At 31.6% G+C, this 22,267-nt stretch overlaps 1 protein-coding gene and 1 long non-coding RNA gene across 6 annotated transcripts in view; one reads left to right on the forward strand and one right to left on the reverse strand.

The window, feature by feature from the left end:
• Positions 1-2,546: 2,546 nt before the first annotated feature.
• Positions 2,547-22,267, reverse strand: part of LOC127705991 (myelin regulatory factor-like) — a 120,001-nt gene continuing 100,280 nt past the window's right edge. For all 5 annotated transcript variants that reach the window (XM_052210382.1, XM_052210381.1, XM_052210383.1 and 2 more), the window contains 7 exons: positions 21,658-21,801; positions 18,581-18,675; positions 14,264-14,402; positions 11,979-12,150; positions 9,106-9,208; positions 8,193-8,252; positions 2,547-6,374 (listed from right to left, as the gene is read on the reverse strand). In XM_052210382.1, the coding sequence (XP_052066342.1) occupies positions 6,264-6,374; positions 8,193-8,252; positions 9,106-9,208; positions 11,979-12,150; positions 14,264-14,402; positions 18,581-18,675; positions 21,658-21,801 (824 nt within the window). In that variant the 3' untranslated portion in view covers positions 2,547-6,263. The remainder of the gene's footprint in view (positions 6,375-8,192; positions 8,253-9,105; positions 9,209-11,978; positions 12,151-14,263; positions 14,403-18,580; positions 18,676-21,657; positions 21,802-22,267) is intronic.
• Positions 14,461-22,267, forward strand: part of LOC127705992 (uncharacterized) — a 116,419-nt gene continuing 108,612 nt past the window's right edge. The window contains exon 1 of the long non-coding RNA XR_007984141.1: positions 14,461-14,553. This is a non-coding gene — a long non-coding RNA (uncharacterized LOC127705992). The remainder of the gene's footprint in view (positions 14,554-22,267) is intronic.

Raw genomic sequence — 22,267 nt, forward strand, 5'->3', positions numbered from 1 at the left:
TAAGAAAATTTAAAATGATAAATATCTTATTTCAAACAATTTGAACATTTGAATAATGGCTTTTTATAATGGTTGACTTCAAATTTTCAAACCTAATTTCAGAATTAGTGTTGAAATATTCAGTTTAAGAAAATTGGGTTCATAATTACCTCCCTTTGACATAAATTTTTTTTTAAAAATGACTTCACTGTAATAAGATGTGATAATATACAAAAAAATTTATTTGGATTCATAATGAACACAAGCTTTGTTGAGCTTTTGTCAGAATATATAAAACATATGACAAATATTAAACAATTGCACATGTAAACAACATTTTGGCTGAATGATATCATATCAAGTAGAAATCAACTTCAGCTTGTAGTTCCGCACATAACCCCCTCTTGGCCGTCCGTGCGAGGGCTGTATAGCCAGTCAAGGTCGTTAAAAACTTCCATCATCATAACCCCCTCAACCATCACCTTTCAAATGGTATAAAAGTTTTGAATATGAAAACAATGTTGGAAGCTCTACATATCCTTTCATCCTTTCCAAAATATAATCTTTGTTAACTAACTGATCAGTGTGTTTCTCCAAAAGATGAATTTGACACAGTTTGAATTTGTCCCTTAATTTACTTGATAAATAAAATTCAATAAATTTTCACAGCTATCTTTTTTATATATAAAATTCTTATTTTGTAATTTGCTGGGGAAAAACCTGTTTTTTAATGCCGAGGATTTATCTATATTTGTGGTATACAAATTTTTGGGTATTTTGGTGATGAGGAGAAACCATAGATTTAGATAGTCAATGAAATAAGAAAAAATGGTTGCCTTGAAATAGAAGTTTTTTCTTCAACCATGAAAATTAAAACCAATGAAAATAAATTGAGTGCTTAGAGAACCATACCTTCAACAGGAAAACTTGTAACCTTAGTCAATCAAGACTGTCAAGTTTGGGGTTTTGAACTCACAACCTCCAATGAAAATAATCACAGTATGACAACAATTTACAATTTTAATTGCCTAACTGAATTTAGTGATCTTTTTTTTTTTTTTTTAGAAAAACTAAAATGCCTTATTTGCAAAATGGTTTAATAATAACAAATAAATGCCCTGTTTTTTTAGCTTTTAGTTTTGTCAAATTTGAGGTAATTTTGTGTCATGAATTCATACACCATATCCTTTTTTCTCTTATTGAGTCATATTTATGAGTTCCATTTTCTCTGTATTCAAAATGTCAAAGGGAGATAATTTTCAACCATGATTTGTTGCATGTAATATATTGACTAAATATCATTAAAGATAAGTTTCCTTTGATGTAATTTCTCTTTGATAATGATCACAAATATTTTAAAATTGATGAAAAGTTCTTATCAAGGAAATAATTTTTTTGTCTTACATTTTCATGACCCATTGAAATCTATTCTTCATCTAGATGTTAAACTTTTTTGTTTTGTGAAATTTTCAGTTTGTGAATATTAAAAATTATCATATGGTTCAATTTTCAGGTGAAAAAAAATCACTAGGTTTAACATTAACACAGTTCAACTTATTTAACCCCACACACGTTCATGTGCCTTTCCCAAGTCAGGAAAATCAAGGGTTGTCTTTAGTTTCATCTTAATGTCTTTTTCATTTAGGGAATTAAGATTTTATGGCATATCTTTGATTGGTCTGTTTAATTTATCCCCATCTTTTTAGACTTGGCAATTAAGAAATTTTTTACACACTGTATAGACACTGTCTATTGTAGACTATATATGTTGACCTCTAGATGTTTTCTGTTGTTTGGTTGCTGTCTCATCGACTTATATCCCGTATTTCCTTTTATTTAAGCTACCCTAGTAAACAACTTAACTGGCTATTATTCAACATTGTAGTTCAAAGTCCTGACCACCAACTTCACTGTCCCTGGTGAGTCTTTCTCCCTTGTTATGGTCTAGTATAAACCAAAAGTTCATCTTGAGTGTGGACGATAAATAGTTGGATCCCTGCCTGGATCAAATCAGGCTTCAAAATCAGTATTTGCTCCTTCTCTGCTAAGTATATGAAATATAAAAGACTGAATGGCTAAGCATTGGACTAATGTTTCCAGTTACAGTGACCTGTCCTCCTGGGGACTGTCACCACATTAGCTAGCCTTTTAAAATCTAACTCAAGGATATACTATGTTATATTTGCCACTGGTTTAAAAACCTTTCATTAATCAAAGAGTCCTGCTAACCAACATAAGTAAACTCTCAAGTAACTTCCCACACTCTCTGCACGTGACATAATTCTTGCAACAACTCTCTAAAGGGTCTGTAAGTTGCCTGTAGCCAGGTTAAATTTCTGCCCATATTCCAACATACCCTTATTTTCCAGTGGTAGTTCAAATTGTTGTCCTTCATCCTGGTTGTTCCCTAGCTGACAAAGCTACCAATTATATCTATTTTTAATTTGTTTTCATCCTGAACATGCATGAAATAGTTGGCACTGGATGTAAATAAACAATAAATCAATCAAGTACTCTTCTAGAATTAACACTAATGTAATGTTTAGGGCTAAAAAAAAAACCATAAATATGACAATAAAATTTAATATCAATGACAAAGTTTTAACAAGTTTACATCAGAAGTAGGCACACAACTAGCCGAAGCATCTTATTTGATTTAGAAACAAGTTGAAAGCATTTTTTTTTTACAAAGCCTAAACCTGAAAAACATTTATATTAATATTATTATTTATTACTTCCCACATTCTGACAAATTACCTCATTATATTCTATTTGAAATATTTCCATGAAGTATATTTTGATTCTAAATTTGTATTTTGATTTCTTTACAAAATGAAAACATTTTTATGTACTATGATTATAGGTGAAAAGAATGCAGTGCTAAGCAACACACTTATGGAATGAATATGAATGGAATGTTTTTATACAAATGTTTACAAAAATATACAATTGTTCAAAATAAATTATACGAAATATGCATGGCATAAAAAAAAAAAAAAAAATATTAAATTTTTGGAATGTTGGTGTGCTGAAATCACAGGAATGTTTTAAATGAATTATTCATGCAATACATATAAAAGTCCTGCCTGTTGTTTAAAAAAATCATTGATTTTTTTTTAATTTAATTTACCCTATATTATCATAATTCAATTTCATTTTGGTCCTCTTTTCTGTATTTGATCCTTAATGGTAAAAAATGTAACAAAATATCTTAAAAAGACAAGTTTATTAAAGTTGCCAATAGATAATTTTACCTTATTGAATATAAAAATGTTCACATATTCAATAACAAAAATCTTTAAAACAAATACAACACCAATGAATATATATATGGCAATTACCATACTATGAAATCTCTTTGGCTTAGTATATACAATGCTAACTGATTATGCAAATTGTAATTATGACTACTTATGAATATTTATAAATGATTTCAACTATACACCTTTGTAACTTTTTCCACAACTTGCATAAATATTGTGTAAGTGTTTTTTTTTTGCTTTGGCCATTTTTTTCCCACAGAGTATTCATAAAGAACAAATTTATTCTAGAGTATTGTAAAGAAATATTTCTTTAATTGTTCATTTTTTAATATCTTTGCATAGTTCATACAATGTTAAACACTTATAAAATATCTCTGTTTTAATCTCACCTTTTTAAGAGTAATCTTATCAATCAAAAGAAAAAACAACTTTGTGACTTACCATTTCAAAAGCATTAAAGTAAACTGTAATGAATTGAAGTTCTTTGTTTGTAATTTTGATACATTATCAAGAAATAGAATTTTTTAAGCCAATACAAGCTTGATAAGTGCAAGCCTCAATATACCTGTAATGTATTTCCTGACTGTGAAACAAAATCAATTTCTATTTGACTTATTCCAATAAATTGCCAAAAAGATGTGTCTACTTAGTTGTCAAAACTCAATTTCCTCTGTTATCTGAATGACAACAGGGTCAACACAATGTGTGATGGGCAACTCATTTTCCTCTGTTATCTGAATAACAACAGGATCAACACATTGTGTGATGGGCAACTCATTTTCCTCTGTTATCTGAATAACAAAGGATCAACACATTGTGTGATGGGCCCTAAGCATTTGATTTGACATTTCATCCAGTAAGTTTGACAGGTATGGTCTATTTGAACATCACTTGTAGTATAAAAAAAATCTGACAATGTTTTCATAATATCTAGGTATAAAAATCTCAATTTTCTGGAGTAATGACAGTTCTGTCAGATCTTCAATACACAACCTTTGATTGGTTCTTGTTTACAAAGATCTAATATCAATTATTTAACCAATCTCAGTTGTGGATACATAAAACAAATTTTAGAGAAAAAAATGGTATTATGAAATATTCAGGAAAACTAAAATCTCACATTGTACTGAGTAATAATTATATTTTATGCTCCAAAAATTATTAACATGAAAAAATAAATACAAAAAGATAAAAGCTATTTACAATAAAAAATACTCAATAAAAATGGATGAACAAACATTAAAGCAATGCATAAACTACAAATGTAATAATAAAATCTGAATAAAGTCTTCAAAAGCTAAAACTGCCTTGTAAGCTAATAGGGTGATTTATCATAGTGACCAAGCCATTTTAAACATAGCCATCATTTATAATATTGTCATTTGTTATGTTCAGCCATTTTAAGCTGATGTGGTATAAACTGTTACCAACAATTCCTTAATTACTATGAGCAGACTCAACAACAATTTTCACGAATCATGAAATGTTTACAAAAACTGATGAGTACATTCATATATATACAACTTGATATATAGCACTTGTTGTAATACAAAATTACAATAAAATAAAGTATTGCATAATAAGTCCAAAACAACCACACATCATAAACGAATTACCAGTCTTATACTGATATATATATATATATATAACAATTGTATGAACAAAAACTCATAAATAAAAACATGAATTGATTAGACATTTTATTTTGCAACTGGTAGCTCGAATTCCATGCGAAAATCCCCAAGATCAGAACTTAAATAATTCAGTTTCAGAAACTAGAGGATTCTGGGTAATATCAATGCTGTTACTCCATTGGTTAGAGATCGTTAGATACCCTTTGTTTAGGACATTCTCAACCAATCATATTTTGGTGTATTCTTTTGCAAATATTACCATGAATATATTTAATTTTGAAATGACTTATTATTTAATAGGAGAAATCAATAATAAAAACCATACAAATATGAAGTAACAGTACATTAATATATACCACTTTACTTAAAAGTAAGAGAAAAAACAATGATAGTTAATAAAGTTAGTTTGTACCCTGTTTAAAATGTTGGACTTATATACAAATGGTTCTAAATGAAGACATAATTTTGGTACGTTGAGGAAAATATACAAGTTGAATACTTTTCTATAGATAATTAATGTAAAAGGATTCTAGTGTCAGCTTTACAGATTCATGAACCTAGACTCTACAATACAAATTACTTGATCATGAAAGATTTTGTCACTTTCTCAATGTAAAACTAATGTTCAATCTATATTACACTAAGGTAAAAAAAACTGATCTTACAAGCCTAATTAATATAATGAAGTGGAATATCAACGTTCCTCTGCATTTACGACCAAACTATTTTTTATTTTAAAGCTCAAAAAATAGGAAGTGAAAGCTCCTGATCATAGACCGACAAGATAAATGTCAATCAACCATTTACTAAACTGAGACAAACAACTGTATTGAAATGAGCAATAAAGCACTACATAAATACCATGATTCATTCATAACAATAATATGCTGCTTATCTAAATCAATTTCAATACATACAACAATAAATAATTTCACAAATGGCTGAAGTTTAAAATTCAATTTTTTTGGAATAAAATTTACAAAGTACCTAATATGTATTTAAAAATTTTAAGTGAGAAAATCGATATGCAACTCTTGACTCTTGTCAAAAAGTTATTAACCACATTATATAGTAAATGTATTTCTTATAACTCTAACAAAATCATTTTGTATTAAATTTGAATGTTCTAACTGGAGGCAACATAATCTAAAAGCTAAGATTATGAAGCAAAAAAAAAAACATCACATATTGCATTTAAAATAACAAAGAAATTCTATGAACAAGTAGAAAAAGTATATAAAGTCAATATTTTAATTCACATAAATTTGATATACTCTTTTATCTGTCACAGCTTCTGCCTTAATACATCATTGTGCCGATATCATCATCTAGCATCATTTTTCTTGTGCTGATATTATTATCCAGCATCTTTGTTCTCAGAACAATCTCATTTTCTGCTAGGACAAGAAGTTTTATCACATTGTCTAATAAACTTTATATGGTGTTCAGTAAACTGTCCAAGGCTTTCTGTTGGTAATGAACAAACATTTGGAGTTCCCTGTCAAAAGTAAAAAGTCTGTAAGAAATATTTCTCAGTTGTCTCCCTTAACACATATGCCTAGGGGAGACAATATACATCATTAACCAAAATGAAAGGCTGTTTGTTATTACCTTCTATATAATTTCTACAATTAGCATTTACCCTGTGCACCGTCAGTAACAATCTATGTTGTAAATTTCCAATCATGTCTGGCAAATACAATCATTTCGTTACTATAACAGGACCAATACCGGATCTGGACCTGGGTTGCTGCATGCAATTGATTGAGGTAACATGTATACTGAAGCATAACTGATCACTCCCTTTCATTAAAAAAATAAAATGTGAAGAAAATTTTCCTTGTACAATGAGGGTTGTAAAATTTCACACAATCGGCAAACAGGAAGTGGCTGCATGGCGGATGTAAATATTAATTACTTGTTTTAACTGAACATAATCAAGCTGCTGACAAAAAAATAAAATTATTCCCTTCAGTAAGAACAAAGAAAAGTTTGACTAAAATTTTCCTTGTATAATGAGTGCTGTAAATTTCAAACTACAAGCGTATAATAAAATGCTTCGCCGAGCACAGCAGGATACGACCGCAGAGGTCCAACCCTGAACAGTTGGGGCAAAAATGGACACAATATTCGTGCTTGATACAGGTCTGAATTTGGATTGAAATTAAAAGTTTGACACATAATAGGTTTCTGACACAGAATAACTGTAGTCAAAGAACTTAGAATTGGTTATATGATTTGAATTTATATTCAATTTTTTGCTTTTGTGCAATACACTATGCTGTTGCGAATTGACCCCCCCCCCCTCCTCCCCCAAAAAACAAAAAAAAATTCACCACCCTTTTTTTATTGGCAAAAATTTTTTTTTTCACCCCACCCCCTTTTTTTTTTACAAAAAAAATTAATATTTGAAGAAATTTTCTTTTTAATTTCTGAAATCTGTAATGAGAAAAAAAAAATGGTTCCCCCCCCCCCCCCCTTTTTTCCAAAAAAAAAATCTTTCCCTCAAGATATGGTCATTATCTCAATTCAATTTCCAATGGAGTTTGCAACCATAATTACCCATTTAAATACATCATAAAAGTCTTAAAATAGAAAATGACATACATAATCATGTCTAAAAATAATATATCTTTAATTAGCATTTTTATTAGTAACTTCTAAAAATAAATTGACAGCTAATCACTTCAAGACAATATAAAATTTCTTTATACATAATTTTAAAGCAGTGTACGAGAGGTAATCCAAATTTAACATTGTACTTAAAAGTGATTGTCCATTTACAAGGAAACCCTTGTTTTTTCCCCCTAATTCCTAAACGGGTTGAGCCATTACCCCCAAAACCTTCTAACCATCCCTTTGTGGTATGGAAACTTCTTGTACAATTTCAGAGAGATCCATACACTGTTACACAAGTTATTGTCTGAAAACTAGAAAAATGCTTATTTGGGCCCCTTTTTTGGCCCCTAATTCCTCAACTGTTAGGACCATAACCCCCAAAATCAATCCCAACCTTCCTTTTGTGGTTATAAACCTTGTGTTTAAATTTCATAGATTTCTATTAACTAATACTAAAGTTATTGTCCGGAAACCAAGTGTCTTTGGACAACGACGACAAGTACCAATATACGACCACGGTCGTATAAAAATAAAGAGATGTGGTATGATTTCAAGTGAATGTAAGCAACTGTGCGTCCCTGTACGGCCTGCAACAATGAGCAAAACCCATATGTCTACGGAGCTTTATCAGAACTCAGTATGATTATGGTTCTTTTTTACATGATTTTGTTAAAAAAATTTTGTTTGGCAAGCATACCTTTTCAGCAACTCTAAATTTGTAATCGCTGGAGAAGAATTGTGTGACAGGTAAACTCCACTGAAAAAAAAATCATTACTATAGTATAAAATGTATAAAATAACAAGGTTTGAATGTCTTAAAAATAATATTATTTCATCATTTAAAATTTATTATTGTATCACAACAATATATTTCATAGAGAATGTAATCAAAAGTTAGCGTGTATTAATATATCATATTGCACCAGTGCGAATGAAGCTTCAAATTAGTGATGTTATCGGTGACAACAATATGTTTTAAACAGATTTTTAAGCTTTTCTGTACAATAAAAGGGTTATTGCATCCATATTGGTTAATATAACAGACCTGCCAACATTCACAATTTATGGGGGATTTTGCCGATGAGAGGTGCTGACCTGAATTTTGAATTTCTTTTTTATATAAACTAAACACCTCAAAACAGGCATTCAAATGAGTAGGAAGGGTATTTAAGCATATACATACTCATTAAAAAATATAGTAGTAGATTAAAAACACTTATGACAATATAAGAGGAGCATTATGTCCTCTTGCTCTTAAAATCCCCCATGGAGATTTAGAAAAGTTGACAGGTACATGTATAATATTATCCCTTGTAGAATATATATTGCACTTGAAAGCTAGTGCAATATAAAAATTTACCTCAAACAATATTCATGAAACAACACTGTAGTAATTGCCTGACAATTTAGCAACTAGATTTTAAAGATTTTGACATATTCTTTGATAAATGTATTTGCAATGTAGCATTATGCGATTTAGAAATACTTCCATATAAAATTAAGATCAGTTTCATATTACAAATCTTTCTTTTATAAAATTCATCAGGGGTTCTTTTTAAGCCAAGAATCTTTAAAAGATAATATCCATTACATTATTAAACACGACTTACCTGATAAGGTTGTATAAACCTCGTTTCATTATAAATGGCAGTTCTTTCACAATTTTGACGTGTTTTGCTATAACACATAGTCACCTCAGCATCTGGTGATACTCTGAAACATTAGTAAAAACAAAATTCAACAGCATAAGTATTTGCAAAAACATAAAAAAAACTGAATTAAACCAACTTCAATTTCATCTGGAAATGAATAATAGAGATAACAATTGTTTATCTGTGATTGGTTGATTATTAGTTGCTTAATATTTAGTGGAAAAAAATTCATCAATTTCAATTTTTTCAATTCAAAGATTTTTATTGTTGATATCAATTATATTCAAACAAAGGGATTGGATAAATGTTCAGCCTATAAACATTAATAATAGAATAATAATTGTTTTTTACATATTACACTAAATTTATACATCAATTTGTGTCACACTGATGCAGGGGAGGCAATCCTCCATCATCTAATTGATTAGATTGTACTTCATAAATAGTTCATGCATAATCAATTTACAGCAAATTGACAATATATCAATATTTCTATTCTAAATTGTTTGTTGGCCTGAGGTGCTCTGAGAAAAAGACAAATAAAATGTGGAACCAGCTGTATTGGTATTAGCAACACATAGAAATAAATTTAGATGGCCATATTTCTATACCCTAGCTATCTGTTTAGACAGACTTACTCTGACACAGCTAAATGCAATACTACAAGATGCTATTCAAATCAATACTTAACTGCACAATGATGTACAAGTTCATAAAGAAAGAAATCCAGACTGATAGGGATGTTTAAAGTAGTAGAATAGTGGGATCAAATAGTTCATAATTGTTGATAAATATAACCAGTATGATCTTTTGAGAAAATTGAAGTAAACAAAACCAAATGACCACAGGACACCATGCCCACTCACAGGTTAACATTTAAATGTTCAGTAAACTGAAAAATCCAAATTTGGCATATTTAAACATTTTTTTTTTACATCAAAATAAACTTGTGTACTTATATTAGTTTTAAGTAGATATCAACACAACTCCAGTGTAAATGACCGTAAACCATCACTTTAACCTGATATGGGACTGATGAGCAGAGACTGACAGACAACAGAAAATAGTCAAATTTATTTGATGTTAAGGTGACTTAACCATAAATTTATCTTTAATTCCACTGAACTAATTTTGGTTTAACACTTAAAATTTAAATAAATGTGGATAGTGTCCACATGTGGACACAGATGATGCCCCCGCTTGCATATCATATAGTTATAAAGGGACATAACTGAAGAACGGTAAAAGTGACGATACCCAAATTTGAACTTGATCTGAGTTTTGTGGTAATAAGCATTGTGTGTAAGTCTCATTACATTTGGTTGAGGCTAACTTAAGTAGAGAACAGAAACTAAAAATTCAGCAATTTTTCTATTTGTAAACACGCATAACTCTAGAACAGTTGTGTATAAGTTTTATAACATTTGGTTGAGACAAACTAAAGATAGAGAATGGAAACCAGGCATTAAATGTATTTATAAAGGGACATAACTCAAGAATGCTAAAAGTGTCGCCACCAAATTTTGTACTCAATCTGTATTATGTAGTAATAAGCATTGAATATAAGTTTCATAACATTTGGTTGAGGCAAACTAAAGTTAGAAAACAGAAACAAAAAATTTGTACTTGATCTTAGTTTTGTGGTAATGAATATTGTGTATAGGTTTCATAATGTTTGGTCGGGGCAAACTTAAGTAACAGAATGGAAACTAAAAATTTGCAATCTTTCGATTTATAAAGGGGCATAGCTCAATAATGGTTAAAGTGACACTACCCAATTTCAACTTGATCTGTGTTTTATCAGTGGAAGTCAAAATTAAACATTGCATTGTATAAAGCATTGATTGTAGTTGATTCAACTATAATCATGGACAAAGGAAGATAATTCCAATTTAAAAATTACTTAATATTTAGAAGAAAATTAAAATTTTGCAATTTTTCCATTTATAAAGTGACGCAATCAAAATTCAAACTTGATCTGTGTTTTGTGGTAATAAGCACTGTGTATAAGTTTCATAACATTTGGTTTAGGCAAACTATAATTAGAACGGAAACGAAAAATTCAGCAATTTTTCCATTTGTAAAGGGACATAACTCTAGAACAGTAAAAGTGACGCCACCAAAATTCAAACTTGATCTGTGTTTTGTGGTAATAAGCATTGTGTATAAGTTTCATAACATTTGGTTGTGGCAAACTAAAGTTAGAGAACAGAAACGAAAAATTCAGCAATTTTTCCATTTATAAAGTGACGCCATCAAAATTCAAACTTGATCTGTGTTTTGTGGTAATAAGCATTGTGTATAAGTTTCATAACAAATGGTTGAGGCAAACTAAAGTTAGAGAACGGAAACGATAAATTCAGCAATTTTTTCATTTGTAAAGGGGCATAACTCTACAACGGTAAAAGTGATGCCACCAAAATTCAAACTTGATCTGTGTTTTGTGGTAATAAACATTGTGTATAAGTTTCATAACATTTGGTTGTGGCAAACTAAAGTTAGAGAACGGAAACCAATTTTGTACGTACAGACGAACAAGGGTAAACCGCTACGGCGGGGGCATAAAAACAGCTCTTCATAAAATTAAAATAGAATCAACTAGTTGCTTATAAAATGGTTAACATTACTATTTATTATGGGTGTAAATTGTTTTCAATCATAAATCATAAATAGAAATTTGGTGGGCAACTTTTAAAAAATTAATGATGAAAGTTTCATGGTCAACAGACCCAAAGTGATTGCATAGTCCTTAGGCCAGTTGGGCTTAAAAGGATGAAAAACTGGTCAAATATATTGAACTGTGTAACTTTCAGTCCTTTATATTAACTTACCCGAATGATACATTAAAGGACAATCTAAGCTCCCAATACACACTAAACACCACCATGTAAGTACGATTGAATTCTGAACAGGAATTTAAAATGTCTCCGTCACAATATGTTTCATCTATTGTTGCTAATGTTTTGTTGAATCGATTGACAGTAATCTCTGCATGTAGGTCAACTGAAATAAATAAGAAATAGATAATATTATCAATTCCTAAGGTAATTTCTAACAAAAGGATTTAAATTCAATGGCCATATTACGCCATGTCGGGGCCTTTTATTGCTGACTATACAACATAGGTTGCTCATTGTTGAAGGTAGAACAGTGATCTATAGTAGCTTAAATCAACATCATTTATACTGTTAGATACTTGTCTCATTGGCAATGATACCAACTCTCCTTATTTTACCTATTAAAAGCTGTAACTTGTAAAAAAAATGAGCTTTCAGACTTTTTGAGGGGTAGTAAAGTACTGTAAATTTTCCTCTGCAATATTACTTTAAATATTTTAAATTCATAAATTATTGTACCCATTTATTATTCCTAATCCTTGACCACTGGCAAAAATTATTAATCTAATTAATGTGATAGAAAAATTTAATGAAGGACAATCACTACTGAAATTATAAATGTGAGTTTTTATCATTGTGAACCTGATACTGTCAGCATTAATAAAAATATCACAATAATTTCTGAATTTACAGTAATTTTCATTATTCCATATCCCTAACGTAATATTACATATCTCACATCCTAAAAATAATAAATGTGGATAGTGTCCACATGTGGACACAGATGATGCCCCCGCTTGCATATCATATAGTTATAAAAAGGACATAACTGAAGAAAAAAAGTGACGATACCCAAATTTGAACTTGATCTGAGTTTTGTGGTAATAAGCATTGTGTGTAAGTCTCATAACATTTCGATAAAGGGGCATAACTTAATAATGGTTAAAGTGACACTACCCAAATTCAGCTTGATCTGTGTTTTATCAGTGGAAGTCAAAATTAAACATTGAATTGTATAAAGCATTGATTGTAGTTGATTCAACTATAATCATGGACAAAGGAAGATAACTCCAATTTTAAAAATTACTTGATATTTAGAAGAAAATAAAAATTTTGCAATTTTTCCATTTATAAAGGGGCATAACTCTAGAACGGTTAAAGTGACACCACCAAAATTCAACCTTGATCTGTGTTTTGTGGTAATAAGCATTGCTTATAAGTTTCATAACATTTGGTTGAGGCAAACAAAAATTAGAGAACGGAAACGAAAAATTCAGCAATTTTTCCATTTGTAAAGGAGCATAACTCTAGAACGGTATTAGTGACGCCACCAAAATTCAAAATTGATCTATGTTTTGTGGTAATAAGCATTGTTTATAAGTTTCATAACATTTGGTTGAGGCAAACTAAATTTAGAGAACGGAAACGATAAATTCAGCAATTTTTCCATTTGTAAAGGGGCACAACTCTAGAACGGTCAAAGTGACCCCACCAAAATTCAAACTTGATCTGGGTTTTGTGGTAATAAGCATTGTGTATAAGTTTCATAACATTTGGTTGAGGCAAACTAAAGTTAGAGAACGGAAACCAATTTTGGGACGTATGTACAGACGGACAAGGGTAAAACTTAATGCCCCTTCCACTACAGCTGGGGCATAAAAAGTAAATCACTTCAACTCTATAAAAAGGTTGGTAGTAAATTTAAAAGCGACAATCACAGATCTGCCATCAATACAAAATTCCCTAGATGACAAAAACATTAAGAAATCACTAAAGAAAACTACTGACTTTTGTTGTTGTATTCGTAAGCCAGTTTCTGCTATAAAACCTAACAGAATGTTAGAACTATTATTCATTCACTTACTAGATGTACTTCATGTTCATATCCCATAATGACAATACTTTATACTGTGTTGTCTCCCTTTCATTGGGATATGCCCCTATAATGTTCCACAAGGAATGTATCCAATGACTGATCACATAAAACAATCTATGTGGTATGGGTATTGTTCATTGTTGAAGGCCATACGATGACCTATAGTTGTTAAATGCTATGTCATTTGGTCTCTTATGGAGAGTTGTTTCATTGGCAATCATACCCCATCTTCTTATTTTTATGTTTTATTGAATGGACTATGGAACACAACTTCATAAAAGCAAATAATTTGTATATTGTGGCATAATGTCTATAAATTCATATTGATTTTTATTTGTCAAAAATATCCGTCAATATTAACAAAACATCCAAATAAGTATAAATGCCTTTAATCAAATCTTACCATCATGTCTCTTCTTTCTACTGTTCCTAATCAATGTGTTCTGTATCTCGTTAGTATTAATGTTGCCAACATTACTGTATTGTGGTCCATTGGCATTGTCTATAACTACAATGATGTTATTATCATCTGGTTTCTTTGTCTAAAATTCACAATTTACTACGTTATAAATTAAGAAAAAACTTTATTATTCTAAAATAAATTGCTTCGCCGAGCGCAGCTGGATACAACCGCAGAGGTCCAACCCTGAACAGTTGGGGCAAAAATGGACACAATATTCGCACTTGATACAGGTCTGAATTTGGATAATAGGTTTCTGACACAGAATAACTGTAGTCAAATAACTTAGAATTGGTTATATGATTTGAATTTATATTCAATTTTTTGCTTTTGTGCAATACACTTTGCTGTTGCGAATTGACCCCCCTCCCCCCACAAAAAAAAATAAATAAATGGGGAATGTGTCCATGGGACACAGATGATGCCCCCGCTTGCATATAACCTTATAAAAAGCCATAACTCAAGAACTGTAAAAGTGACACTACCCAAATTTGAACTTGATCTGAGTTTTGTGGTAATAAGCATTGTTTATAAGTTTCATAACATTTAGTTGACGTAAACTTAAATTAGAGAACAGAAACGAAAAATTCAACAATTTTTATATTTTTAAAGGGGCATAACTCTAGAACAGTAGTAGTGACGACACTAAAATTCTATCTTTATCTGTGTTATGTGGTAATTAGCATTGTACATAAGTTTCATATTATTTGGTTGAGGCAAACTAAAGTTATAGAACAGAAACAAATATTTCAGCAATTTTGAGATTTGTAAAGAGGCATAATTCTAGAACGGTAAAAGTGACGCCAACAAAATTCAAACTCAATCTGTGTATTGTGGTAATCAGCATTGTGCATAAGTTTCATAACATTTGGTCAAGGCAAACTCAAGTTAGAGAACAAAAACTAATATTTCAGCAATTTTTTCATTTGTAAAGGAGCATATCTTTAGAACGGTGAAAGTGACACCAACAAAATTCAAACTTGATCTGTGTTTTGTGGTTATAAACGTTGTGCATAAGTTTCATAACATTTGGTTGAGGCAAACTCAAGTTAGTGAACGGAAACAAAAAATTCAGCAATTTTTCATTTGTAAAGGGGCATAACTCTAGAACGGTAAAAGTGACGCCACCAAAATTCAAACTTGATCTGTGTTTTGTGGTACAGTCAAACCTGAGTAAACCGGACCCTGAATAAACTGGTTTCCTGTCCATTCCGGCCAAAAATGAAAGTCCCATTTTTTTCCCTTCAAAGTCTTTGTTAAAATACCCTTTGTAAACCGGACCCTGTGTATTCCGAATTCCGGACTAATGATGCAGTCCCAATACTCTTAATTACATCAATTATTACCTGTCAAAACCTGTTTGTCTAATTAATTTTAAATGATAACAGTATTGATATGCAATCAAAACATATTTGTTTATACAAGATGGCTTTACAGGATAATCAATTAGCCAGGTTTTAAACCGTGAACTTACAATGGTACAGTCGTGAACTGTATTAATAAAACACTATATAAAAGTGTAAATTAAACTAAAAGACACGCCGAATATATCTCGGATAGAACTTACGTTGTAACTTAGATCATTTTTTTTTAAATTGCGGAGTTGGAAAATTTACATCCTGGGTTCCCTGTTGTGAACCCCTAAACCAATGACCCTGATAATGAAGAACACCCGGATGACAACAATCAATCAGTATTGTACACTGTACGACAATGTTTTTATCGTGATGAAATTTCGTTATATAAAATTCTGGCTTTTTAATCGGCTATACCAACGTCGGAAATGAGCGATGGAAGTAAAACGAAACTCTCTTGTCACAATTCAAACAACGCGATGATTATGATGCAAATGAAAACAATGAACACAAAGTGAAAGTGAAAGTGACATGTTGAATACTGATGCTACCGAGGTCTATTTGATATACTAGGATATGTAAAAAACGGTTAAAATATTAATTTTTTTGAGGTCGAGGAAAACCAGTTTCTTAAATGTATATAGCCAATGAATAAGAAGATTCAAAACAACGATCATGCGAAGTTATAACGTTATTGCGTGTTGTATTAATGAGTTTATAGCTTACAACCAAACAGAACTTTTACATGCAATATATCGGACGTCACAAGTCAATAACTTCCGGTCAAAACGGAAACCTGAATAAACCGGCCCACTGTCCAAACCGGCCCTTTTTCATAGTCCCGTAGCCGGCCGGTTTATACAGGTTTTACTGTAATAAACATTGTGGATAAGTTTCATAACATTTGGTTGAGGCAAACTAAAGTTAGAGAACGGAAACGAACAATTCAGCAATTTTTCCGTTTGTAAAGGGGCATAACTCTCGAATGGTAAAAGTGATGCCTCCAAAATTCAAACTTGATCTGTGTTTTGTGGTAATAAGCATTGTGGATAAGTTTCATAACATTTAGTTGAGACAAACTTAAGTTAGAGAATGGAAACTAAATTTGGGACGTACGGACGGACGTACAGACAGACAAGGGTAAATCTTAATGCCCCCTCCTCTACTGTGGGGGTATAAAAATTACCCCCCCCCTTTTTTTTGCTATTGTGCAATACACTATGCTGTTGCATATTTACCCCCACCCACTTTTATTTTGCAAAAAAAATATTTGAAGAATTTTTCTTTTTAAATTTCTGAAATCTGAAATGAGAAAAAATTGACTCCCCACAATTTCTTTTTAGCCCCTTCCACCCAAATTTTTTTTTTCACCTCCCCCCCCCTTTTTTCCCCCCAAAAAAATTCTTTCCCTCTAGATATGGTCATAATCTCAATTCAAATTTCCAATGGAGTTTGCAACCATAATTACCCATTTAAATACATCATAAAAGTCTTAAAATAGAAAATGACATACATAATCATGGCTAAAATTAATATTCCTTAATAGTAACTTCTAAAAATAAATTGACAGCTAATCATCTCAAGACAATACAACATTTCTTTATACATAATTTGAAAGCAGTGTAATGGAGGTAATCAAAATGTTGCGTTTAGATTCTCTCCCTTACACTGCTTTTAAATAGTCTTAAGTAATTGTCCATTAACCAGGAAACCCTTGTTTTCCTCCTTTTTTGCCCCTAATTCCTAAACGGTTTGAGCCATAACCCCCCAAAGTAAATCCTAACCATCCCTTTGTGGTATGGAAACTTGTGGTATAATTTCAGAGAGATCCATTAACCGTTTAACAAGTAATTGTCTGGAAACTAGAAAAATGCTTATTTGGGCCCCTTTTTGGCCCCTAATTCCTAAACTGTTAGGACCAACCAAAATCAATCCCAACCTTCCTTTTGTGGTTATAAACCATGTGTTTAAATTTCATAGATTTCTATTTAATTATACTAAAGTTATTGTCTGGAAACCTACTGTCTTTGGACGACGCTGACGACGTGATACCAATATACGACCACAAAATTTTTTGCGGTCGTATAAAAATATTCGTAATTTTTTTCAAAAGGGTTTTATCATTCAATGTATATTGAAAACTGTATATATAAATATAAGTGATTGTCGTTATTAAGATTTGATCCTTATAGAATACTGCATGCAGATATTACTCCAAACAAATTCTGTAAAAGGGAAAAATACAAAAGATTTTGAAAAGAAGAGCAAAGACTGTTTATACATTCTTGTACAGCATCTGAGTTGAACATTGATTTTTAATACAGTTCATATTGCTCAATCTTCAGTTTCCCATGTAAGGCTTGTGATTTATTGTTATATTTTAGTACATTATGTTGAACGTAGTACTGTAAGGCTTGTGATGTATTGTTATATTCTAGATCATTACTTTTGAACGTAGTACTGTCAGGCATGTGGTATATTGTTATATTTTAGTACATTACGTTTGAACGTAGTACTGTCAGGCATGTGGTATTTTGTTATATTCTAGTACATTGCATTTGAACTTAGTGGTTTATTGTTATATTTTAGTACATTACATTTGAACGTAGTGGTTTATTATTATATTTTAGTACATTACATTTGAACATTGTACTGTAAGGCTTGTGGTGTATTGTTATATTTTAGTACACTACATTTGAACGTAGTACTGTAAGGTTTGCGCTTTATTGTTATATTTTAGTACATTACATTTGAACGTAGTACTGTCAGTTTTTCTACAACATATAAATTTTGACTGTCATATTTAAAAAATTTAAACATTGATCAAAAAACAGTTTTACATCCCAACTTCCACTCTCCTATAAAAAAAAAAACACACACAATCAAATAAAAATTGAATACATACTGTAGTCTTTTCCTCCCCAGGAAGTTCATTAGTCTCTTCCTTTCCACCAGTATTCTCCTGTGAGTTGTTCATCTCTGTATGGTTATTATCAACTACTGTAAAAAAATTAATTTATTGATATGATGTTATCATCTACTACTAGGGGGTGTTTAACGACCTTGACTACCCATGAGGGTCTCGCACGGTCAGTATGTGTTATCATCATCTTTTTTTTTAAAGATTTTTTCTTACTGATCATACAGTAAACAAATGGATAGATACCTGACCACTAGACATTGATGAAAGATTCCATACTCAGTGGGTATAAAAAATTTCAAAGTATCATCAAACAGGACGTGACTGCCTGGCAGATTTGAAAATCACTTACATGGCGCAACTCATCATTATATTGTTCCAGACCAAAGTATCAAATTATTCCTTCATACAGGAGCAGAATAAAATGCTTCGCTGAGCGCAGCCTGATACGACCGCAGAGGTCGAACCCTGAACAGTTGGGGCAAATTTGGACACAATATTCAAGCTTGATACTGTCTGAATTTGGATTGTGATCAAATTTTTGATACTAAATAGGTTTCTGACACAAAATAAATGTGGTCAAAGATCTTACAAATCTATTGCGCAATACTGTGAAATTTAAGGTTTTTTCTTTCTTCTTGAAACTTTTCAAAAATTTGAAATTTGTAAAAATTTTGAAAACAAAATATGAAGCCCTTAAAAAAATTGGAACCCCCCACCATTTTTGAATCCCTCCTTGGAGCAATTACCTCCAAACTCAATCCCAGCCTTTCCTTTGTAGTATGGAACCTTGTAGTACAATTTCAGAGAGATCCATTCACTTAAACACAAGTTATTGTCTGTAAACTAGAAAAATGTTTGTTTATGGCCCTTTTTTGGCCCCTCATTTCTGCATGTATGGGACAATTACCCCCAAACTCAATCCCAGACTTCCCTTTGTGATATGGAACCTTGTGGTACAATGTCAGAGAGATCCATACACTCACACACAAGTTATTGTCTTGAAACTACAAAAATGCTTGTTTTTGGCCCCTTTTTGGCCCTTAATTCCTAAACTGTTGGCACCATAACCCCCAAAATGAATCCCAACCTTCTACTTGTGGTATTAAACATTGTGGTACAATTTCAGAGCAATCAAAATACTTATACACAAGTTATTATCCTGAAATTAGAAAAATGCTTGTTTTGGGTCCTAAACGGTTGGGACCATCATCCCCAAAATCAGTCCCAACCTCCCTATTATGGTATTAAACCTTCTTAAAAAATTTCATAGAGATCCATTCATTCAAACTAAAATTATTGTCCGGAAACCAATGTGTCTTCGGACGACGACGCAGACGATGACGACACCATACCATTATACGATCCAAAAAATGTTTTTGCGGTCGTATAAAACATGTGACCTCAAAGTCATTGCTCAGCAGGAATCATTAAATCTCAAAGTATTGTATGAGTAAATGCTCATCTGAATAATGCTTTCATTGTACTGTTGATTCATTATTATTAGCGGGATACCAATTGTTCGTGGATTTAGTAGGTATACCAGTAATTGAAACAAGAATTTTCTATAGGCTTGTATGCAGACTATGGCAAAACCACAAAATGAAATATTCATGAAAATACAGAGTTTCCTCAATCCATAATAAAATGCTTCGCTGAGCGCAGCTGGATACAACCGCAGAGGTCCAACCCTGAACAGTTGGGGCGAAAAATGGACACAATATTCGTGCTTGATACAGGTCTGAATTTGGATTGTAATTAAATATATGACACATAATAGGTTTCTGAGTTTTACTGTGCGTACTGTTGTGCGTTTGTTTTTTCTACATTGGCTAGAGGTATAGGGGAGGGTTGAGATCTCAAAAAACATGTTTAACCCCTCTGCATTTTTGCGCCTGTCCCAAGTCAGAAGCCTCTGGCCTTTGTAAGTCTTGTATCATTTTTAATTTTAGTTTCCTGTGTATAATTTGGAGTTTAGTATGACGTCCATTATCACTGAACTAGTATACATATTTGTTTAGGGGCCAGCTGAAGGATGCCTCCGGGTGCGGGAGTTTCTCGCTGCATTGAAGACTTATTGGTGGCCTTCGGCTGTTGTCTGCTCTATGGTCAGGTTGTTGTCTCTTTGACACATTCCCCATTTCCATTCTCAATTTTATTCTGAAGTACTGTAGTCAAAGAACTTAGAATTGGTTATATAATTTGTATTGAATTTTTTGCTTTTGTGAAATACACTATGCTGTTGTGTTTTCACTCCCCCCCTCTTTTTGCCAAAAAAAAAATATTTGAAGAAATTTTCTTTTAAATTTCTGAAATCTGAAATGAAAAAAAAAATTGCCCCCCCCCTCCAAATTTCTTTTTTACCCCCCTCCCCCCCCCCCCTTTTCCAAAAAAAAAATTCTTTCCCTCAAGATATGGTCATAATCCCAATTCAAATTTCCAATGGAGTTTGCAACCATAATTACCAATTTAAATACATCATAAATGTCATAATTGTCCATTAACCAGGAAACCCTTGTTTTTCCCCCTTTTTTGCCCATAATAACGGTTTGAGCCATAACCCCCCTAAAGCCAATCCTAACCATCCCTTTGTCGTATGGAAACTTGTGGTATAATTTCAGAGAGATCCATACACTTAAACACAAGTTAATGTCTGGAAGTTACAAAAATGCTTATTTTTGGCCCCTAATTCCTTAACTGTTGGTACCATAACCCCCAAAATCAATCCCAACCTTCCTTTTGTGGTATTGAACCTTATGGTAAAACTTCATAGAGATCCATTCACTTAAACTAAAGTTATTGTGCGAAAACCAATGTGTCTTTGGACGACAACGATGACGACGACGCCAACGTCGCGGTCGTATAAAAATTGGTACCCACGAAAATAAATGAATCCAGAGTATAACACATCATATTAAAATATAATAAGTAAGCCTATATAAGAAAAAGTGGCCAAAGATCATATTCCAACACATTTCTTTAGCTCATTATTTGTAAGTGTATTATGTATGAGGAGAACTATAGATGAAGGGCAATAAACTTGACAAACTACTAATACTTACTTTTATAGTAGGGTGGGTTGTTTGGTGGTTGAATGACAATTGGTGGAGTATAATGATCAATAGCTCCTTGATCTTCATTATAAGGTGGTGGACAACAGAAACATTCACCAGGTTCGTGGAATATCACAGGCACTCCAGAAGGCACTGCAAATGTAAATATAATTATTCCCAGTGTTAATCTTTAGGGCTTTTCCAGGAAAAAAATTAATTTTTCATATACCCCAACACCTATGATTTTTATTTTCATTTGTAACAGAATTTTCTTTTTCTTTTACAGTGATAAATGAATTGAAAGGTTATAAGTGTATGTTAAGTTTTTTCTGAATACTATATTAAAGATTCTTCGAACAAAATGTGTTTAAGTAAAATGATAACATATATTGATTAATTTTGTGGGGAAATAATACTTCAATTTATTTTAAATTATTGCACTGTTATTAAAATCCGAACATTTCTGGTAAAAATAAAAGCACTCTAACTCCTCCAATATAAAATAAACAGCTGTGCCTTGAGCGCATGATACGCCCGTCGTCTTGTGTGTGAATTTTTATGCAATAATCATAAATAGTTTCTGACATACGGCACGACATGCGAAAACCCCCCCTTTTTT

The sequence above is a fragment of the Mytilus californianus genome, unplaced genomic scaffold (assembly GCF_021869535.1).
Source record: "Mytilus californianus isolate M0D057914Y unplaced genomic scaffold, xbMytCali1.0.p SCAF_6, whole genome shotgun sequence".
Classification (NCBI taxonomy): Eukaryota; Metazoa; Mollusca; class Bivalvia; order Mytilida; family Mytilidae; genus Mytilus; species Mytilus californianus.